Raw genomic sequence first — 21,267 nt, forward strand, 5'->3', positions numbered from 1 at the left:
AGGGTTGTGAATGTTATTCCCACACAGGTCACATAAAGGTAACTGCCAAAATAAAGGAAACACCAACATAGTGTCTTAATAAGGCGTTGGGCCACCACAGGCCAGAACAGCTTCAATGTGCCTTGTCATAGATTCTACAGGTGTCTGGAACTCTATTGGAGGGATGTGACACCATTCTTCCACAAGAAATTCCATCATCTGGTGTTTTGTTCATGGTGCAAAAACTGAGGCACCGCTCCAGAATCAGGAGTGTTCCAATTGGGTTGAGATCTGGTGACTGACACACCCACCCACCCACCCACCCTTTAAACCCTCTATGTTCCTATGAGTCCCCTCTTTCAAAGTCACTGAGATCTCTTCTTCTAGCCATGGTAGACAAAATAATGGGCAACTGGGCATTTTTATACATGACCCTAAGCATGATGGGATGTTAATTGCTTAATTAACTCAGGAACCACACCTCTGTGGAAGCACCTGCTTTCAATATACTTTGTACCCCTCATTCAGTCAAGTGTTTCCTTTATTTTGGCAGTTAACTGTAAATTGAGTTAATGTCTTGGCTCGGAATTGCTTTGAATAAGTGTCCTGAATGACCATGTTCGTTCTATATTATTATACTCTGGGATTGTGGGTGTTGTCCAGAATCACTTCCTGACTCGTCTTAGAGAGAGAGAGAGAGAGAGGGTCAACTTAAAGCCTCACACTCTGCCAGGTCTACATCTCACGTGTACAAACACTGTTAGAATGCCCTTCACTGGGGTTAAATCCCTTCTGAGGCATGGAAAAGAACATCAGGCCTCCCACACAAATACCCAGCTGTGTGTGTGCATCCATGTCCATTCGTCGGGATAAGAGGGATTGAGGGTATAAACTTGTTTCTGATCTTTACAACTAGTCTGCAACTAATCTAAACACACTGCACATTTGGACCTAGAAACACTAATGTGCTGTTTAATCCTACTATTAGTTTTGCTGCATTCTGAACTTGGTCTATTTTTCAGCAGTAAACGCTCACTCTCAGCACTCTTTAGCAGTAATCTGCAAGTGTGCATGTTTGCTGTCCGGAGTGCTTTATTGTCAAAGTGCACACTACCGTTCTATTGGCCTTCCGAATGAGAACATGAAAGCCAAGTCTGTGATCATTACATATAGGCGTTTTTGTTCTCCTGGCTCACACACACAGTTTAAATGAAGTATTAGCTGTATTTTAAACGGGCAGTTTTCAAGGCTGCATTTATTTGGGGTCGATTTAAAACTAGGAACTGGGACCGGCGCCTAGGCCCTGCTCATAAAAGCTTGCCTATGAATCTCAGATAAGCACTCTACTTGCTATATCTTAATATATTGGATCGGAATCCATCTTTTTACCACATTTACATTAAGTAATTATGCACAGTGCAATAGTTTTCTAAATGGCCCCACTAAATAATAAGTGCAGAAAACTGTAAGAGAGAGAGAGAAAATACTCTGTTGCCCATGATGCATTGGTTAGTATATCACAGGCTTCTGCAGAGAGGTTTCATATTGATCGTGGAAGGCTACAGCGACAGCTGACCCCATTGAACTATTGCTGTTGGAGTGGTAGACACACACACACACACACACACACACACACACACACACACACACACACACACACACACACACACACACACACACACACACACACACACACACACACACACACACACACACACACACACACACACACACACACACACACACACACACACACACACACACACACACACACACACACACTGTAGTGCGCCATATAAGTCCTACAAGTGATCACACAGGTCATTGTATAATCTGTAGTGAACATAAACTGCCTCCGAAGCTGAAGTAACACAGTTACAGTTTTCCCCTGTTAATGTCTTTTCTAGCTGTATTTCCATTTGAAAGCATATTCCTATTTGCCTCAGCGTTATCGGAGAACACATGATAATGTGAATCTAAATGGGTTCAACAACCTAGAAAACGAGTACACAGCTCTTTACCGTTCTATTTCAAAGCCATACTCCATTTTATTCCTCTTTAACACCTCCACCCCTCTCTCGTGCTCTCTCTCGCGCTCTCTGTCGCTTTGTCTCTCTGTGTCTCTCCGTCTCCCTCCCTCTCTCTGTCTTGCTCTGTCTCGCTCGCTCTCTCTGTCTTGCTCTGACGCTCTCCCTCCGACGCTCTCCCTCCGACGCTCTCCCTCCGACGCTCTCCCTCCGACGCTCTCCCTCCGACGCTCTCCCTCCGACGCTCTCCCTCCGACGCTCTCCCTCCGACGCTCTCCCTCCGTCGCTCTCCCTCCGTCGCTCTCCCTCCGTCGCCGCTCTCCCTCCGTCGCCGCTCTCCCTCCGTCGCTCTCCCTCCGTCGCCGCTCTCCCTCCGTCGCCGCTCTCCCTCCGTCGCCGCTCTCCCTCCGTCGCCGCTCTCCCTCCGTCGCCGCTCTCCCTCCGTCGCCGCTCTCCCTCCGTCGCCGCTCTCCCTCCGTCGCCGCTCTCCCTCCGTCGCTCTCCCTCCGTCGCTCTCCCTCCGTCGCTCTCCCTCCGTCCTCTCCCTCCGCCGCTCTCCCTCCGTCGCTCGCTCTCCCTCCGCTCTCCCTCCCTCGCTCTCCCTCCCTCGCTCTCCCTCCGCTCTCCCTCGCTCTCCCTCCCTCGCTCTCCCCTCCCCCTCCCTCCCTCGCTCTCCCTCTCCTTCGCTCTCCCTCGCTCTCCCCCCTCCCTCGCTCTCCCTCGCTCTCCCCCCTCCCTCGCTCTCCCTTGCTCTCCCCCCCCTCCTCTCCCTCGCTCTCCCTCCCTCGCTCTCCCTCCCTCCCCCTCCCTCGCTCTCCCTCGCTCTCCCCCCTCCGCTCTCCCTCCCTTGCTCTCCTCGTCGCTCTCCCTCGCTCTCCCTCCGTCGCTCTCTCTCCTCTCCCTCCGTCGCTCTCCCTCCGTCGCTCTCCCTCCGTCGCTCTCCCTCGCTCTCCTCTCCGTCGCTCTCCCTCGCTCTTCCTCCGTCGCTCTCCCTCGCTCTTCCTCCGTCGCTCTCCCTCGCTCTTCCTCCGTCGCTCTCCCTCCCTCCGTCGCTCTCCCTCGCTCTCCCTCCCTCCGTCGCTCTCCCTCGCTCTCCCTCCCTCCGTCGCTCTCCCCTCTCCCTCCCTCCGCGCTCCCCTCGCTCTCCCCCTCCCTCGCTCTCCTCCCTCCGCGCTCCCCCCCTCCGCTCTCCCTCCCTCCGTCGCTCTCCCCCTCGCTCTCCCTCGCTCTCCCTCCCTCGCTCTCCTCCCTCGCTCTCCCTCTCGCTCTCCCTCCCTCGCTCTCCCTCCCTCGCTCTCCCTCCCTCGCTCCCTCCCTCGCTCTCCCTCCCTCGCTCTCCCTCCCTCCCTCGCTCTCCTCCCTCCCTCGCTCTCCTCCCTCCCGCTCCCTCCCTCCTCCTCTCCCTCCCTCCCTCTCTCCCTCCCTCTCCCTCCCTCGCTCTCCCTCCCTCGCTCTCCCTCCCTCGCTCTCCCTCCGTCGCTCTCCCTCCGTCGCTCTCCCTCCGTCGCTCTCCCTCCGTCGCTCTCCCCCCGTCGCTCTCCCTCAGTCGCTCTCCCTCCGTCGCTCTCCCTCCGTCGCTCTCCCTCTGTCGCTCTCGTTTCGGTTCCCTCCAGCACTCTTGCTCCGGTTCCCTCCGGCTCCCTTTCGCGCTCGCTCTCCCCGGCTCCCTCTCGCTCTCTCTCTCTCTCCCCGGCTCCCTCTCGCTCTCTCTCTCTCTCCCCGGCTCCCTCTCGCTCTCTCTCTCTCTCCCCGGCTCCCTCTCGCTCTCTCTCTCTCTCCCCGGCTCCCTCTCTCGCTCTCTCTCTCTCTCCCTCTCCCGGCTCCCTCTCGCTCTCTCTCTCCCCGGCTCCCTCTCTCTCTCTCTCTCTCTCTCTCTCTCTCTCTCTCTCTCTCTCTCTCTCTCTCTCTCTCCCTCTCTCTCTCTCTCGCTCTCTCTCTCTCTCTCTCTCTCTCTCTCTCTCTCTCTCTCTCTCTCTCTCTCTCTCTCTCTCTCCCTCTCTCTCTCTCTCTCTCTCTCTCTCTCTCTCTCTCTCTCTCTCTCTCTCTCTCTCTCTCTCTCTCTCTCTCTCTCTCTCTCTCTCTCTCTCGCTCTCTCGCTCTCTCGCTCTCTCTCTCTCTCTCTCTCTCTCTCTCTCGCTCTCTCTCTCTCTCTCTCCCCGGCTCCCTCTCGCTCTCTCTCTCTCCCCGGCTCCCTCTCGCTCTCTCTCTCTCCCCGGCTCCCTCTCGCTCTCTCTCTCTCCCCGGCTCCCTCTCGCTCTCTCCCTCTCCCCGGCTCCCTCTCGCTCTCTCTCTCTCCCCGGCTCCCTCTCGCTCTCTCTCTCTCCCCGGCTCCCTCTCGCTCTCTCTCTCTCCCCGGCTCCCTCTCGCTCTCTCTCTCTCCCCGGCTCCCTCTCGCTCTCTCCCCGGCTCCCTCTCGCTCTCTCCCCGGCTCCCTTTCTCTCTCTCCCCGGCTCGCTCTCTCTCTCTCCCCGGCTCGCTCTCTCTCTCTCCCCGGCTCGCTCTCTCTCTCTCCCCGGCTCGCTCTCGCTCTCTCCCCGGCTCGCTCTCGCTCTCTCTCTCTCTCCCCGGCTCGCTCTCGCTCTCTCTCTCTCTCCCCGGCTCGCTCTCGCTCTCTCTCTCCCGGCTCCCTCTCGCTCTCTCTGTCTCACTCGCTCTGTCTCTCCCTCTTTTCTTCCTTGCAGGAAGCACTGTGCTGATTCGTCCCTAACTCTGACACATTGAATCAGAATACCTTTTTATAACACACTGACTTATGTAGCTACCTTGTTAAAACATTTTTTCTCCTCTTAGCATGCCAACTTTGAAGTAGATTGCTAGCACTGTAGGAGGCGTTTTGTCAGAAGAACTCCCTACCGCTCAAAAACTGCTCCAAATGAAGTCGTTGTTTGTTTTTTTTGCCCTTCTCCTCTGACCCAGAGTCATCTGTTCACTCCGATACGCTCTGCTTCACAAACCCCACAGCCCCTGTGGGTCGTATTTAAAATGTGTGTAGCTACCAAAGGGGCCCTTCTCTTTCCCAGTGTGTCTCTCGCTCGCTCTTTCTCTCTCTGCTTCCTAAATGACATGTGGTGAAATGGATGGCCCTGCAGAACAGCAGCGGTAGTACGGTGGTGGCAGTGGCCGCACTAGCAGTGGCCGCACTAGCAGTGGCCGCACTAGCAGTGGCCGCACTAGCAGTGGCCGCACTAGCAGTGGCCGCACTAGCAGTGGCCGCACTAGCAGTGGCCGCACTAGCAGTGGCCGCACTAGCAGTGGCCGCACTAGCAGTGGCAGCACTAGCAGCGGTAGTACGGTGGTGGCAGTGGCCGCACTAGCAGTGGCCGCACTAGCAGTGGCCGCACTAGCAGCGGCCGCACTAGCCGCACTAGCAGCGCACTAGCCAGCACTAGCAGCGGCGGTGGTGGCGCACTAGCAGTGGCCGCACTAGCAGCGGCCGCACTAGCAGCGGCCGCACTAGCAGCGGCCGCACTAGCAGCGGCCGCACTAGCAGTGGCCGCACTAGCAGCGGCAGCACGGTGGTGGCAGAGGCAGCAGCGGTAGCTAACAACAACAGTGGAAAATCCATTCTGCTAAAGCAGGGGGCACAGAGAGTACCGTGAACATCCATGCTAATGTGGTACAAGGAGAGTAGAGGGGGAGTGTATGGACAAATTCATTGTAGATTCCGGAATGAACTGTGTGTGTGAGAGAGAGAGACGGTCTACCCTGACAGCTCCCTACGATAAGCAGAGGTCATAAAAACACTCTTCCATTGTCTCTGGCCAGCGGAAACCCACTGTTTTTCACCTTCCAATAAAGTCTCCCTCCAGGACCACTACTGGTTCACATGCAACTAGGTTGGTAACAGTAACAGTCAGGTTAAATTGGATTTGAAATTGTTTCTAGTTACAGGAGCCTGATCTTCCAGATTGAATATGGTTTGATGGTGTCCTTTAAAGGCTCGCCTGTTGGCATTGCTGTTGAGATATGTTTCTATTGAATTCTTTAACAAGCAATCAAAGCACAAGCCTGACAGTGAACCAATGAAAATCAATCAATACGGCCCCATCTGTTAAAACACACCTCAGAAAAACAAGTCAGTCTCTTCCTCTTTCCTTACGCAACCGCTTGTTCCCTAGGCCTCAACTCCCTACCACACACACACACACACACACACACACACACACACACACACACACACACACACACACACACACACACACACACACACACACACACACACACACACACACACACACACACACACACACACACACACACACTAGCAGGGATCCTCACACACAGCAACAACTCATCATGTCAACCTATTATAGTGTGTAGCCATCAGTAATTGGCTTTTACTCCCAACAACATCGTTGAGTCACGTTGACTCACAGCCACGGCGTGCAGCCAGGCGTTCTCATAGAAGAGCTTGTTGTTTGAGTGTCATTCATGCAACTGTTATGAACAGGTAGGCCCTGAGTCATCACGTGTTGTTTTAAAGGTTGTCATTCATTATAGTATTAAAGAATGTTTATTTCATGTTTTATAGAATAGTTATAAAATGTTGGTCTATAGTCTAATCCTTGGTAGTAGAACGTTTGTCTATCATTTCCCTTGTGCCATTTGGAATAAATTGAACTCTAACGACCTGTTATATTCCAATAACTAGGACCCTATTGAGTCATACCCCACCTTGTCTATAGAATCATATATAGAAATATATTGAATCATATAGAAAGATATTGAATCATATAGCCTAGATAGCAAATGGAATAAGTAATGCAGTAAGTAAATATTTGAGGAGCTGTTATTTCATGAACACATTGTTTGGTCGTTAGAATGGACCAGCACGCTATGTTCCTCTATCCTCATGTGGGTCAACAATTAATTTACATTCAAAATCCTATTTCTCCTAACCTTAACCCGTAACCCGTAACCTAACCCCTAAACTTAAAGTAGTCTTTGTCCTCATGGGATATGTCCCCACGAGAGAGCCTTTTCCTTGTTCTAAAATCCCACAAAGATAGAAGAACCAACCACACACAACCACACACAACCCCTACAACCACACACAACCCCTACAACCACACACAACCCTACAACCACACACAACCCTACAACCACACACAACCTCTACAACCACACACAACCTCTACAACCACACACAACCTCTACAACCACACACAACCACACACAACCCTACAACCACACACAACCACACACAACCCTACAACTACACACAACCACACACAACCCTACAACTACACACAACCACACACAACCCTACAACCACACACAACCACACACAACCCTACAACCACACACAACCACACACAACCTCTACAACCACACACAACCTCTACAACCACACACAACCCTACAACCACACACAACCACACACAACCCTACAACCACACACAACCACACACAACCCTACAACCACACACAACCCTACAACCACACACAACCACACACAACCCTACAACCACACACAACCCTACAACCACACACAACCCCTACAACCACACACAACCACGCACACACAACCCCTACAACCACGCACACACAACCCCTACAACCACGCACACACAACCCCTACAACCACACACACACAACCCCTACAACTACACACAACCCCTACAACCACGCACACACAACCCCTACAACCACGCACACACAACCCCTACAACCACACACACACAACCCCTACAACTACACACAACCCCTACAACCACGCACACACAACCCCTACAACCACGCACACACAACCCCTACAACCACACACACACAACCCCTACAACTACACACAACCCCTACAACCATACACAACCCCGAGAACTACACACAACCCCTAGTACCTACCATTTACTTCCCCCCTCCGCCCCCTAGTGAGAGAGCTTGTGGGGACTATAGCCTTGTTCTGTTCAATGTTCTTTGTGTATATAGTTCAAAATAATACAATATAAAAATTGCTGACACCATTTAAACCAATGAGGGTTCAGAACTATATTTTTGCAGATAGAACCGTTATAGTCCCAAGCTCACCAGTGGTTCAGTCCATTACTGGTTATCAGCTTTTCCTGTCTATTGTACTATACTGCCCCACCCCCACCCTACACCTCTAGTTGGTGCAGCCCTCCAGGCACAATCAAAGAATTCATTCTTTCCCTGTTCTATCTAGCTGGCACTTTTTCATCATGTTCTGTTTGCTCCGTATCTCTCTAGCTCTCTCTCCCTGTCGGTCTGTTTTCCCCTTCTCCTTTTCTATCTGCTCTGCCTCCTCTCTTTTGATATTTGTTTATTCTATTCCATTTAATATTTCACCAACATGCTTATCCTGCTCCACCACATTTCTCCTGCACTTTCTTTCTGCTGATTGGCCTGTTCTGCCTGCTTCTCTCTCACTCTCTCTGCCTCCGCCTTTCCTCTTTTGCATTTTTCTGATTTTCTACCCTTCTACTTTTCCTGTTTCTCTCTCGCTCGCTCTCTCCCCTTTTCTTTTCTCTCCCCCTTCTCTCTGTCTTCCCTCCTTTTCTCTCCCCACCAAGCTTTCTGCTTCTCCCTCCCTCCCCTCCTCTCTTTCCTCCCTCTCCATTCCCTCCTTTTCTCTCCCCACCAAGCTTTCTGCTTCTCCCTCCCTCCCCTCTCTCTCTTCCTCCCTCTCCATCCGTCAGGGTTCTGTGAGCTGTGGCGGACACGCTGCATGCTACATGCTCGTCTCCTTCCAAATGGCTTCCTCATTGATCGCTAATGAAGTGCACGGAGTAGAGCGAGACCTGCTTCCTTCCGACAGAGGAGGACTGGTGTTTGTGTCGCCCTGGACACGGCCTGCCTGACAGCCCCCAACAACTAGCTAACTAGGTGGGACCACGTTAGCTCAGTACAGAACCACTCCAGTATATATTGGTGTGGTATAGCAGAGATATAATTCAGTACAGAACCACTCCAGTATATATAATTCAGTACAGAACCACTCCAGTATATATTGGTGTGGTATAGCAGAATATATAATTCAGTACAGAACCACTCCAGTATATATTGGTGTGGTATAGCAGAGATATATAATTTAGTACAGAACCACTCCAGTATATATTGGTGTGGTATAGCAGACAGAACCACTATATATAATATAATTCAGTACAGAACCACTCCAGTATATATTAGTGTGGTATAGCAGAGATATAATTCAGTACAGAACCACTCCAGTATATATTAGTGTGGTATAGCAGAACCACTCCAGATATATAATTCAGTACAGAACCACTCCAGTATAGATTGGTGTGGTATAGCAGAGATATAATTCAGTACAGAACCACTCCAGTATAGATTGGTGTGGTATAGCAGAGATATATAATTCAGTACAGAACCACTCCAGTATATATTGGTGTGGTATAGCAGAGATATAATTCAGTACAGAACCACTCTAGTATATATTGGTGTGGTATAGCAGAGATATATATTCAGTACAGAAACCACTCCAGTATATATTGGTGTGGTATAGCAGATAGATATAATTCAGTACAGAACCACTCCAGTATATATTAGTGTGGTATAGCAGAGATATATAATTCAGTACAGAACCACTCCAGTATAGATTGGTGTGGTATAGCAGAGATATAATTCAGTACAGAACCACTCCAGTATAGATTGGTGTGGTATAGCAGAGATATAATTCAGTACAGAACCACTCCAGTATATATTGGTGTGGTATAGCAGAGATATAATTCATATATAATTCAGTACAGAACCACTCCAGTATATATTGGTGTGGTATAGCAGAATATATAATTCAGATAGTATAATTCAGTACAGAACCACTCCAGTATATATTGGTGTGGTATAGCAGAGATATAATTCAGTACAGAACCACTCCAGTATATATTGGTGTGGTATAGCAGAGATATATAGTATTCAGAGATATATAATTCAGAACCACTCCAGAACCACTATATATATTGGTGTGGTATAGCAGATATATAATTCAGTACAGAACCACTCCAGTATTGATTGGTGTGGTATAGCAGAGATATAATTCAGTACAGAACCACTCTAGTATAGATTGGTGTGGTATAGCAGAGATATAATTCAGTACAGAACCACTCCAGTATTGATTGGTGTGGTATAGCAGAGATATAATTCAGTACAGAACCACTCTAGTATATATTGGTGTGGTATAGCAGAGATATAATTCAGTACAGAACCACTCTAGTATAGATTGGTGTGGTATAGCAGAGATATAATTCAGTACAGAACCACTCTAGTATAGATTGGTGTGGTATAGCAGAAATATATAATTCAGTACAGAACCACTCCAGTATAGATTGGTGTGGTATAGCAGAGATATATAATTCAGTACAGAAAGCACAGGACAGACACCTACTGTCTCTAGGACCCCTCTTGTTGTCCAGCTACACAACTGTGCTTTGTGCTATGCTGCAGTGAGCTAACAACATTGGATGTTGTGGTATATCATAGGTAGAGCACACAGAAACAGTACAGAACTCCACAGACAAGCACAGCATCATACGTACTGTATGCTGCAGGGACTTGCTTCAATTCAGCCACAAGAGCATTAGTGATATTGGCCACTGATGTTGGGTGATTAGGCCTGGCTCGCAGTTGGCGTTCCACTTCATCTCAAAGGTGTTCGATGGGCTTGAGGTCAGGGCTCTGTGAAGGCCAGTCAAGTTCTTCCACAACCAATCTCGAGAAACTGACAAATTTCTGTATGGACCTCACTTTGTGCACTGTCATTCTGAAACAGCAAAGGGCCTTCCCCAAACTGTTGCCACAAATTTAGAAGTACAGAATTGTCTAGAATGTCAATGTATGCTGTAGCGTTAAGATTTTCCTTCACTGGAACTAAGGGGCCTAGCCCGACCAATGAAAAACAGCCCCAGACCATTATTCCTCCTCCACCAAACTTTACAGTTGGCACTGCATTCGGTCAGGTAGCATCGGTTTGGCATCGGCCAAACCCAGATTAGTTCGTTGGACTGCCAGATGGTGAAGCGAGATTCACTCCAGACAACACATTTCCACTGCTCCAGAGTCCACGAATTTGAAGGCCTGTCCACATACTTTTGTGTATATAGTGTATGTGCTATCTTTATTTGATCACTTTGTTGATGCAGATAATTTTCCTGTAATTTCCACCTTAAAATGTCAGACTTGATTTGCCTTTTTTTAAATCAACACCTACAAAAATGACCAATTATAATCCACATAATAATTGTCTGTTGCTGCAGGATTATTTTCCTGCTGTGATAAACTTTTCATTTCTCTCTCTCCTCTCTACTTTATTTTTCCTTCGGTCTCTCTCTCTTTCTACTCTCTCTCTCTCCTCTCTCTCTCTACTCTCTCTCTCTACTCTCTCTCTCTACTCTCTACTCTCTCTCTCTACTCTCTCTCTCTACTCTCTCTCTCTCTCTCTTTCTTGCTCTCTCTTTCTTCTCTCTCTCTCTCTCTCTCTCTCTCTCTCTCTCTCTCTCTCTCTCTCTCTCTCTCTCTCTCTCTCTCTCTTTCTTGCTCTCTCTTTCTACTGTCTCTCTCTCTCTAATCTCTCTCTCTCTCTCTTTCTTGCTCTCTCTTTCTACTGTCTCTCTCTCTCTCTTTCTTGCTCTCTCTTTCTACTGTCTCTCTCTCTCTCTCTCTCTCTCTCTCTACTGTCTCTACTGTCTCTCTCTCTCTACTGTCTCTACTGTCTCTCTCTCTCTACTGTCTCTACTGTCTCTCTCTCTCTACTGTCTCTACTGTCTCTCTCTCTCTACTGTCTCTACTGTCTCTCTCTCTCTCTCTCTCTCTGTCTCTCTCTCTCTCTCTACTGTCTCTTGCATTCAGCACACTCCAGTGACAATTAAGAATGCTACATTGTGGCTCTCACACACTATCACATTGTCAAACCAATTTCCTGCTCTAACCATCACACCGGAGAAACAATGACAAATTCTGGCTCTCGATGGAGATTAAATGGACTGGATGATGCGGCTACGCTTGTTTTCCAAGCTCCCCCCCCATGTCGCCATAGCCCCCCCCCCCTGTCCCTACCCATGAAGTAACCACAGCACAAATCACAGCTGACACACACACCCACATGCATACGCACACAGGGGCACATACACGCACAGGCACATGCATATGCATGCTCACATATGCAACAAAGCAAACGCACACATTTCACTGTCAGTCTACACCTGTTTACCAAGCATGTGACAAAGAAATGTTGATTTGACAAACCACAGTGCCCGTCAGATGCTGTCCCTTAGCCAGACCTGCATGTTGACACACAGTCCCTTAAGGCCGTGAGTTACTGAGAGAGGGGGAGAGGGAGCGAGAGAAAGAGATAGGGGGAGACGCGTTTTGAATTGATCATGTCTGATCATTGCTTAAGTGACCAGCGTTGGCCTAAAGTGCACTGCAGAAGCCTGTAATTTAACCCAATAGGTAGTTGGGGGGGGGGGGGGGGGGGCTTCAAGGGTCGATGGTACAAGGTCATGCATGGGCACAACATGTATGGCTTTGTGTGAGGTGAACTGGCTGGGATTGTTTGTTTGTGAGCTGTGTATGTGTAAGGGTGTGTTACTGTTTGTGTGCCAGCGATATGTTTGCATCAGTGACAGTGTGTGCGATTCAGGTTCTCTAAGTATTTGGGTTTAAGAGAGATTTTTAGTCTGCTTATCAGCTCAGTGGCAGTGTGCATATGGTTGTGTGCATCTGTGTGGGCTATGTGTCTGAGTGTGTGAGAGAGGCAGGGATATTTTAACTTTGTGTGTGTGAAGGATATATTAATCAGTTTGCGTGTGTATGTATCAAACCCCCCTCCTAATCTGTCTCTTTGGATTGGAAAGGGCCCCTCTCTAAGCCCCCCTCTCTCCCCTCCATCTCTCTCTCTAAATTCCCAGAACCACCACCCCCACATACACACATCACTCTGACGGGCCCTGACTGCAGGTTAAACACATCAAAAGCTGCCTCAGCTCTCTGCTGCTATTTCTGCTCTGCCTCAGCGCTCTCTCTCTCTCTGCTCTGTCTCTCTCTCTCTGCTATCTCTGCTCTGTCTCTCTGCTATCTCTGCTCTGTCTCTTTCTCTCTGCTATCTCTCTCTCTGCTAACTGCTCTGTCTCTCTGCTATCTCTGCTCTACTATCTCTGCTCCGTCTCTCTCTCTCTGCTATCTCTGCTCTCTCTCTGCTATCTCTGCTCTGTCTCGCAGCTATCTCTGCTCTGTCTATCTCTCTATCTCTGCTCTGTCTCTCTCTAACTCTGCTATCTCTGCTCTGTCTCTCTCTGCTCTGTCTCTCTCTAACTCTGCTATCTCTGCTCTGTCTCTCTCTGCTTTGTCTCTCTCTAACTCTGCTGTCTCTGCTCTCTCTCTCTCTGCTATCTCTGCTCTCTTATGCTCTTACTGCATGGTGCAGCGCAAAGATGAGTATATCAGCCACTCCCCCTTTCCCTCCCTCCCTTTCTTTCTCCTCTCTCTCCTCTCCTCTCTCCTCTCTCCTCTCCTCTTTCTCCTCTCTTCTCTCCTCTCTCCTCTCCTCTTTCTCCTCTCTCTCCTCTCTCCTCTCCTCTCTCCTCTCCTCTCTCCTCTCCTCTCTCCTCTCCTCTCTCCTCTCCTCTCTCTCCTCTCCTCTCTCTCCTCTCCTCTCTCTCTCTCTCTCCTCTCTCCTCTCCTCCTCTCCTCTCTCTCGATCACGAATAAATAGGAGTAGAGAGGAAATAGTCAGATCCCTCCGAGACAATCTTGCACCGTCCTCCCATTACCGCCTCGGTTACGTAAACCGTTGACAGAGGGGACAGTGTGTGACTGCTAATGGCTGCTGGGGCTTGGCCGGTGACCGGGCTGCTGTGACACTACCTCGCCACCAGTATTTATTTTTATTTTTGTGGGAAGTTTTAATCACGAGGTGTGTGTCCGTCCAGGCTGTGTAAATTATAGACCAATCAGAGTTTAATCACTCAGACACAGTGAGCAATATGCCCTCGTCGTCGATACCAGCTCCTATTAATACTCCCTTTTACTGCTTAATAAGATGCCCACAATTTGTTTTTGTTCCGTTATTGTCTGATCTTTTTTTTTCTCTTTTCTTGCATTTTAATGAGCTGTGGCGCCGGGGGCCCTGTCGCCCGGTTGTTGATGCTCCGGCGTCCCGCTGAAAGCCAGCGTGTGTCTTGGTAAAGAAAGAGAGGCCTCTGTTCTGTACGTGTCACACCGATAGTCAAAACAACCGGCTCTATAAAAAAAACGCACGCTGTTAGCCAGTTTGAGCCGTCCACAGACGCTAACGACCTGGTGTACATGTCATCTCTCCAGGTTAGGGCTAGGGGGGAGCTAAGCTACGGCTATGTTAAGATGGAGAGGGAGATTGTTGAAGATGAAGAATGCACAGTTAACGGCGAGACCCACAGCATTTGTCCTCATAAAACCGTCGCTGACTGATGAAGCCGCAACAGCTGGGGGAATGCAATGAAAAGAGAAATGAGATGTTTGGGGGGCCAAGAGGAAAGTGTGTGTGCTCACATCACCAGGGTCTGTCTCGTGCATCTACAAGTCTGGTAGTGAAAAACACCTCTCTGACCACTCGAAGTCAAGCACATAGAAAACAACCCCCTCAAGTTAGCACACCATATCACACCTTACATCTTCATATCTTTACACACATGCAATTATTCATTGACATGACAGCAGTGCAGTCTCATACATATCACTGGGGAGCACTTCAAATACCCCAGTTTAAATAGAGGCCCTTTAAAAGCTTTTCTCGTGGGTTCTATGCATTTGGAGAACTTCATGAAAATGGGACAAATCTAGTACCCGCTTTGAAATGGGCCACACCTTGATTAAGTACCATGTCATTGACTAATGTTATGCGTACTAAACATAGCTTCCCCCCCACCTGCCTTGACACACGGGCATATCAAGTGTTATTAAAAACAGCAGCAGGCACTTCTGTGCTGTGATTGATTCTGTGTGAGTCACCCAGCACACGCAGGGTTAAAGTATAGCTGCAGAGTCTTACTGCAGTGTCTGAAGCGTTTGGCTGTTCGCTACAGTACGCCAGGAGAACAAAACGTCATCTCTCTGTTTGCTTTTTTCTCTCTCCAAAAATCATTTTTATTGCATTTGTAACATTTGGCACAATACAAATTCATGGTGCTTTTACAAGATAAACCTGTAAAGATCCAACACTGACCTTTTTTTGAATGTTTTTTTTCTTAAAGAAAGTCTTCTCAGTATAAATGTTTTTTCTCTTTTCACTGCATTCTCTGTAGCATTGGTTTAAAAATCACACAGAATGCCTCTTTATTTGAACAAGTCCACCCTCATTTCTCAAAGTCAAGATCGTATGTTAAACAACTCGTCTTTTTAAATAGAAGTTACAAGTTAGAAAATAGTTTCAATGTATTTATTTTTAATATAATATGCTTCTCTATCACCAGTCCATGGTACTTTCAATAGTTTCATATATAGATGTATTTATAAGCATGTACAACAAGAAATGTTTAGTCTTTTTAAGTTTTGCACTCTGTACAAAAAAAGAAAGTTCCTGTCTTTTCCCCCGTTGTGCATTCTATTGCATGTAGTTATGAGAAGAGAGGGGTGGCTATGGGGATTTGGACGTGGCTGGGGAGGGGGGATGTGTGGGGGGCTTTAAATCTGAGTCTCCTGAACCTTCTCCTTGGTGTGAGTTTTTATGACAAAGGGCTCAGGGAGGTTTGTGATGGCGCTGGGCAAGGTTCGAGGGAGAGAGTTCCCAATGTTGTTCTCTGTCCATTTAGCCCCATGTCCTGCTGGCTTGTACGTGTTGTATTTGGGCTTGAGGGTGCGGTAGTCCACCTTGTGATGGTCTGCTTTGTGGGGACTGGAATCCATTTTGGGTTTCTGGTTGCCATAGTCCTGTTTGTGGGGGCTGTTGTAGTCTGATTTGAAGACCATGTAGTCCGGCGCGGCCTTGGGGGTGTGTTCTGATTTGGATTTGTATTGACTGTTGTCGGGTTTGGATTTGTGTGTACTGTACTCCGGTTTGGATTTGGACTGAGTGCTGTAGTCAGGTTTGTAAGGGCTGTAATCTGGTTTAGGTCGTGGGTGAGTGCTGTAGTCAGGTTTGAATGGGCTATAGTCCGGTTTGGGTTTTGGATGAGTGCCATAATCTGGTTTGAAGGGGCTATAATCTGCTTTCGGTGTTCTCGGGTGAGTACTACTGCTATAATCCTGTTTGAAGGGACTATAATCTGCTTTAGGTGTTCTCGGGTGAGTACTGTAGTCAGGTTTGAAGGGGCTATAGTCCGCTTTAGGCTGCTTGTGAGTGCTATATTCAGGTCTGAACGGGCTATAGTCAGCCTTTGGTCTATGAAGGCTAAAATCTGGTGTAGATTTGTGGGTGCTATATTCCACTGTAGATTTGTGGGTAGTGTAGTCCACGGTTGGTTTATAGGTGGTGTACTCAGCCTTGGGCTTATGTATAATGTAGTCTGGTTTGGGCATGTGGATTGTGTAGTCCCCCTTGTAGTCTGCTTTGGGTTTGGGGAAGCCATAGTCTGTTTTGTGGCTGATATAATCCAGTTTTTGGATGCTGTTGTGGTCTCGGATCTCGGGCAGCGTGTGGTCTCGGATCTCGGGCAGCGTGTGGTCTCGTATCTGGTTGGCAGCAGAAGCAGGTGGCGGTAGATCCTCCTCGTCCACCTGGATGATTTCTACCGTACGGGCGGCTGCCACTGTGCTCCGTTGCTGGTGGCGCTTCCTCAGCTTGTAGAAGGCAATGAGCATGACGGCGGCCAGCAGCGTGACGGCTACGAAGCAGCCGATGATGATCTTGGTGGTTTTCATCATCTCGTCCAGGCTGGGGACTGTGTCGGGTGGCTTGACCGTGGCAGACTTGGAGGCAGGAACGGCGGACGGTCGGGCGCCTGGCTGGCCCTCGGTGTTCTGGAGCAGAACGGTGGGAGTAGAGATGAAGACTGGCTGAAAGAGGGAGGGCGAGGCGGTGGTGGTGGTGCCAGCGCCCACCGCACCTCCCGCTGCTTCTCCTCCAGCCCCCCTACCAGTGTTAGGAGCGCTCGTTGTGGGCTTGGGCATCTCCGTGGTGGGTCCCGGCACTTCCACGGTCACCGTGGTGAAGTAGCTGAGGTTGGACGTGTTGAGTTCAGCCGCGCTCACGTTGAGGTAGGCCGAGGCGTTTGAGTTGCCGGCCGCGTTGGACACCATGCAGGTGTAGGTGCCTGTGTCAGCCGCAAGGACATTGGAGAAGTTGAGTGTGCCATCGTTGAGCACGGCGATCCGCTGGTGGGCCGAGGCGTGCGTCAGGACGGTCCCATTGGGCAGCAGCCACCGAACCGAGGACATTGGCGCAGTCCGGCAACGGAGCTCCGCTACGCGCTCTGCCGAAATATTCAAGTCTCTTGGCGCGTCGCCTATGAAGGGGGCAGAGCACTGCAGCACGCCGGTCTCCCCCCGGTCCAACTCCACAAGCTGGCGGCCCCGCATGTGGGCTGGCGCGTGGCATCGGCCACAGCAGGTAGAATTGGTAGGGATGTACTCTCGCAGCCATCGCGCCAGCCACAGGGCTTCACAGCCACAGTTCCAGGGGTTGTGGTGGAGGTGCAGCTCCACCAGGTACCTGAGGGGGGAGAACAGGTCGTGCGGCAGGGCGCTCAGGTTGTTGTGGGCTAGGTTGAGCTCCACCAGCGAGCTCAGGTCGTCAAAGGCATTGCGCTCGATCATCCCAATCTGTGAATTCATCACCCACAGCTTCTTGAGTGAGCGTAGGCCCCGGAAGGAGCCTGGCTTGATTTCGGAGAAGAGGTTCTCCGAGATCTCCAGCTCCTCCAGGCCCAGCAGGGGGCTCAGATTGGGCATCTCCCCCCGGATGTTGCACATGCCCAGGTTGAGGTACTTGAGGTTGTGCAGGCCCTCAAAGGCGCCATCGGAGATGAAATCCAGCTTGCGCAGCTCGCCCAAGTCCAAACGCATGAGCGAGGGCACTCGGTTGAAGGCATACGAAGGGATGCTCTCGATGGGATTATTCCTCAGCCATAATTCCCTGAGCTTGGACAGGTACTCAAAGGCACCACTGGGCACCCCAGTTAGCCGGTTGTCAAATAGCTCCAGCGTGTTTAAGCTGGTGAGGCCATTGAAGGCGCCCACCTCGATCTGCCGGATGGCATTGCGGCCCAGCTGCAGAACCTCAAGGTGGTGCAGGTGTCGGAAGGTGTCGGCCTGCACCTCTCCAATGGCATTCTCCATCAGGTTGAGGTGGCGCGTGTTGGCGGGGATGCCCGGGGGCACGCGAGTCAGGCCGCGCCGAGTGCACACCACTTTGCTCAGCTGGCTACTACACGAGCACTGCGGTGGGCAGCCCTGAGGGCCTGGCGCTGCCGCCCCCGCCATAGCCAGAGAGGCGCTGCTCCACGCTCGCGCCATCAGGAACACAACACAGAGCAGGGTGGCTCGACGCACAGCTACCCGCCCCAGGAGACTCATGATGTGGCACGCTCATAATTCAGCATCGTCCGGGGGAGAGGGTTGGGGGGGGTGTCGGTTGGTTGAATGGGTTGGTGGTCGAAAGTGGGAGGGGGGGGGGGGTTGAGGTATAAAGAGGGGAGGGAGGAGAGGGCTGGCCCTACCCAGGATTAAGCAAGACTCTGGCTCTCTTTTCCATGGACACTACTGGAGGGGGGAGGGCAACTGCTCTTAAATGTTTCAGAGACAGAGAAAAAAAATTATATAATAGGAGATGGAGATGATTGAAATAGGGTTGGAAATGCTAGACACCTACCTCAAGCTTTTTTTTTTATACAGGTCCTTACGAGATTGTTTGTCAATCAGAGTGTTTAAATCAGGTATATATCCAAGGAGCAGAAAAATAAAGACTTTTCTTTCTGCTCTGTTAGAAGCAAATGAAGTGAAGATTCTTTGCCAAAATGGCCCCTTTTTTATAATTCCACACAAGCGAACATCATCTGAAGAAGGAAAAGATGTGAAGGCCCATCCGAAGCTTGTGTTTTAGATGGGTAGGAATCCAGTCAGGCTCCTATAGCAGTACACGCTCGCTCGCCCTCAGCTGCTCTTCTCCCGCTTGTCCTTGGAATCCGCCGCTCGATGTTTCCGCCGAACGCCTTCTCCAAGTCTCCATAGCACAAACGCGTGCTCACCGACACACACACTCCGCACTCTGAAAACCCAAGGCAGAGAAGAAAAATGGGTGGGGGTTTCAGGGTAGAGGGAGGGGGGGTTAAGGAGGAAGAATGAAAAATTCCACAGTCCTTTCAAATTTCTTCCCCTTTTGTTTGAGGGGGGGGGGGCGGGACCCCCCCTTTCCTTTCCCTTGGCTCTTTCTATTTTTTGGTGGTCAGTCAGTCCACCCTCTCTCTCTGTGTGTCGCGTCGTGTCCACTTGATTTCTGTAGCGCTCGGCAGGGTTGAAAAGGCTACGCGACACACACTGCGGTCATTAGCTTATTTCTCCTCTTAACTAGCTCTGCGCTCCAGCACAGCAGCACGCACACACGGCTCGCCAGCAGCGGCGCTCACACACACACACACACACAGCAGCTGCAGCCTGCCTCCCGCGCACTTCCCAATAATCCGTCAATTTCTTCAGAGGGTGGGTGGGGGTTTGTAGCAGGGTTGGGGGGGGCGTAGAGTTGATTCAGCAGCAATATCAGCACAGCAAAAAGAGGCTAAAGCACCATCTCCCTCGGTCTCTTTCTCGTTCCTGTTTTCAATCCCTTTTTCTTCTTCACCGCGCGGCAGAATAGGAGAGTGAAGCAAGAGAGAGCCGAGCGGCAGAATAGGAGAGTGAGGCAAGAGAGAGCCGAGTGGGGCACAGGCGTGAATGTTATAGCAGCATCGATAAGGAAAACAGATCCGCTGTAGCAGCAGATGAGCGAGAGCGGGGATGTGTTCTCTTTCTCTCTCTCCCCCTCTCCCGTTCTTCTCAGCCCCTGCAGTGTCCTGAGGTAGTGGCCAAGCTCAAAGCACTCAGTCCTTTGTGTGTGCCAGCGCGAAGCCTCTCAACTGTGTTAGCTTCCACTGTCCTCTCTTTCTCCTCGTTTCTCTCTCTGGCTCCCTGGTTTAGAGGAGAATAAAGCGCTTCCCAGGTGAACTGGAGAAAACGGCAGCGTGTCCCCACAGCAACACGATTTTAACCCCTGCAGCCCTGGTGTTAATCCTGCTGCTCAGGTTATTCCGGCACGTTTTTCTGGTGCCAGTGTGGTGCAAGGCTTGCTCTCACTCTCTCTCTTTCATTCGCTTGTTCACTCTGTTGCTCTTTCTCTTTTGTCCTTGAGTGGGAAACGTGAATGTACTGCTGACGCATCCTGCTCGGAGCAGTGCATTGGTTTGATGCAGTGTTTTTGTGCATTAACTAATCCACTCTCTCCCCCTCTTTCTTTCGTTCTCTCTCTCTCTCTCTCTCACTCTTTCTCTCTTTCTCTCTTTCTCTTTCTCTCTTTCTCTCTTTCTCTCTTTCTCTCTCTTTCTCTCTTTCTCTCTTTCTCTCTTTCTCTCTTTCTCTCTCTCTCTCTCTCTCTCTCTCTCTCTCTCTCTCTCTCTCTCTCTCTCTCTCTCTCTCTCTCTCTCTCTCTCTCTCCAGTTTCACTCAAGCCATTGCTCTTGCTCTCTCTCCTCGTTTGCCTGTCTACTCATCTTTTTTCTCTCCCCCATTGCTCTCTCTCGCGCTCGCTCTCTCTCTCCGTCCTGTCAGAAGGTCAATGTAGAGTGAGTGTATCCTGCCTGACGTGGGTGTGTGCGCGTGCACCCGTGCGCCCTGGGACATTTTGAGGACTGGATGGCGGGAGATGGTCTACTGTTGAGTGAGGTAGAGAATGAGGAAGTGAAAAAGAGAGGGACAGAGAGAAGTGAATGAGGGAGGGAGATTAAGAGGGGGACAGAAGTGAGAGGGAGAGAGAGTGAGAGAGGGACGAAGAAGTGAAAGGGGGAGGGAGAGATGAAGAGAGGGACAGAGAGAAGTGGGAGATATGGTCAGAGAAGTGATAGAGAGAGGGACAGAGAGAAGAGTCACTCTGATTTCGATGATAAACATACCTCTTTTTGATGAATGATTTTACTCTATCTACTGTCTCTTTCTCTCTCTCGTTCTCTCTCTTTCGCTCTCTCTCCCTCTTGCTCGCTCTTTCCCTTTCTCTCTCCTTCTGACTCGCTCGCTCTCGCTCTCTCGCTCTTCACTGACAAGTCGCGTTTTTTTCACACCGGGGGTGATGGTTGGATTTGCGTTTATTGTCGAAAGAATGAGCGTTACACCGAGGCCTGTGCTCTGGGGC

The 21,267-nt window shown here is 50.1% G+C and overlaps 2 protein-coding genes across 2 annotated transcripts in view; one reads left to right on the forward strand and one right to left on the reverse strand.

The window, feature by feature from the left end:
- snd1 (staphylococcal nuclease and tudor domain containing 1) overlaps window positions 1-21,267 on the forward strand; it is a 326,061-nt gene that overhangs the window by 129,647 nt on the left and 175,147 nt on the right. The gene's annotated exons all lie outside the window — the stretch shown is intronic.
- On the reverse strand, window positions 15,072-20,400 carry LOC124014113 (leucine-rich repeat-containing protein 4-like). Its single transcript, XM_046328832.1, has one exon. The coding sequence runs from the start codon at window positions 18,465-18,467 to the stop codon at window positions 15,639-15,641; it is 2,829 nt and encodes a 942-aa protein (XP_046184788.1). The 5' UTR covers window positions 18,468-20,400; the 3' UTR covers window positions 15,072-15,638.

The sequence above is a fragment of the Oncorhynchus gorbuscha genome, linkage group LG25, assembly GCF_021184085.1.
Source record: "Oncorhynchus gorbuscha isolate QuinsamMale2020 ecotype Even-year linkage group LG25, OgorEven_v1.0, whole genome shotgun sequence".
NCBI classification, from domain to species: Eukaryota; Metazoa; Chordata; class Actinopteri; order Salmoniformes; family Salmonidae; genus Oncorhynchus; species Oncorhynchus gorbuscha.

Excerpts from the sequence above, each read along its gene's own strand:
- LOC124014113 (XM_046328832.1), bottom strand. The coding sequence starts at position 18,467 with ATGAGTCTCCTGGGGCGGGTAGCTGTGCGTCGAGCCACCCTGCTCTGT.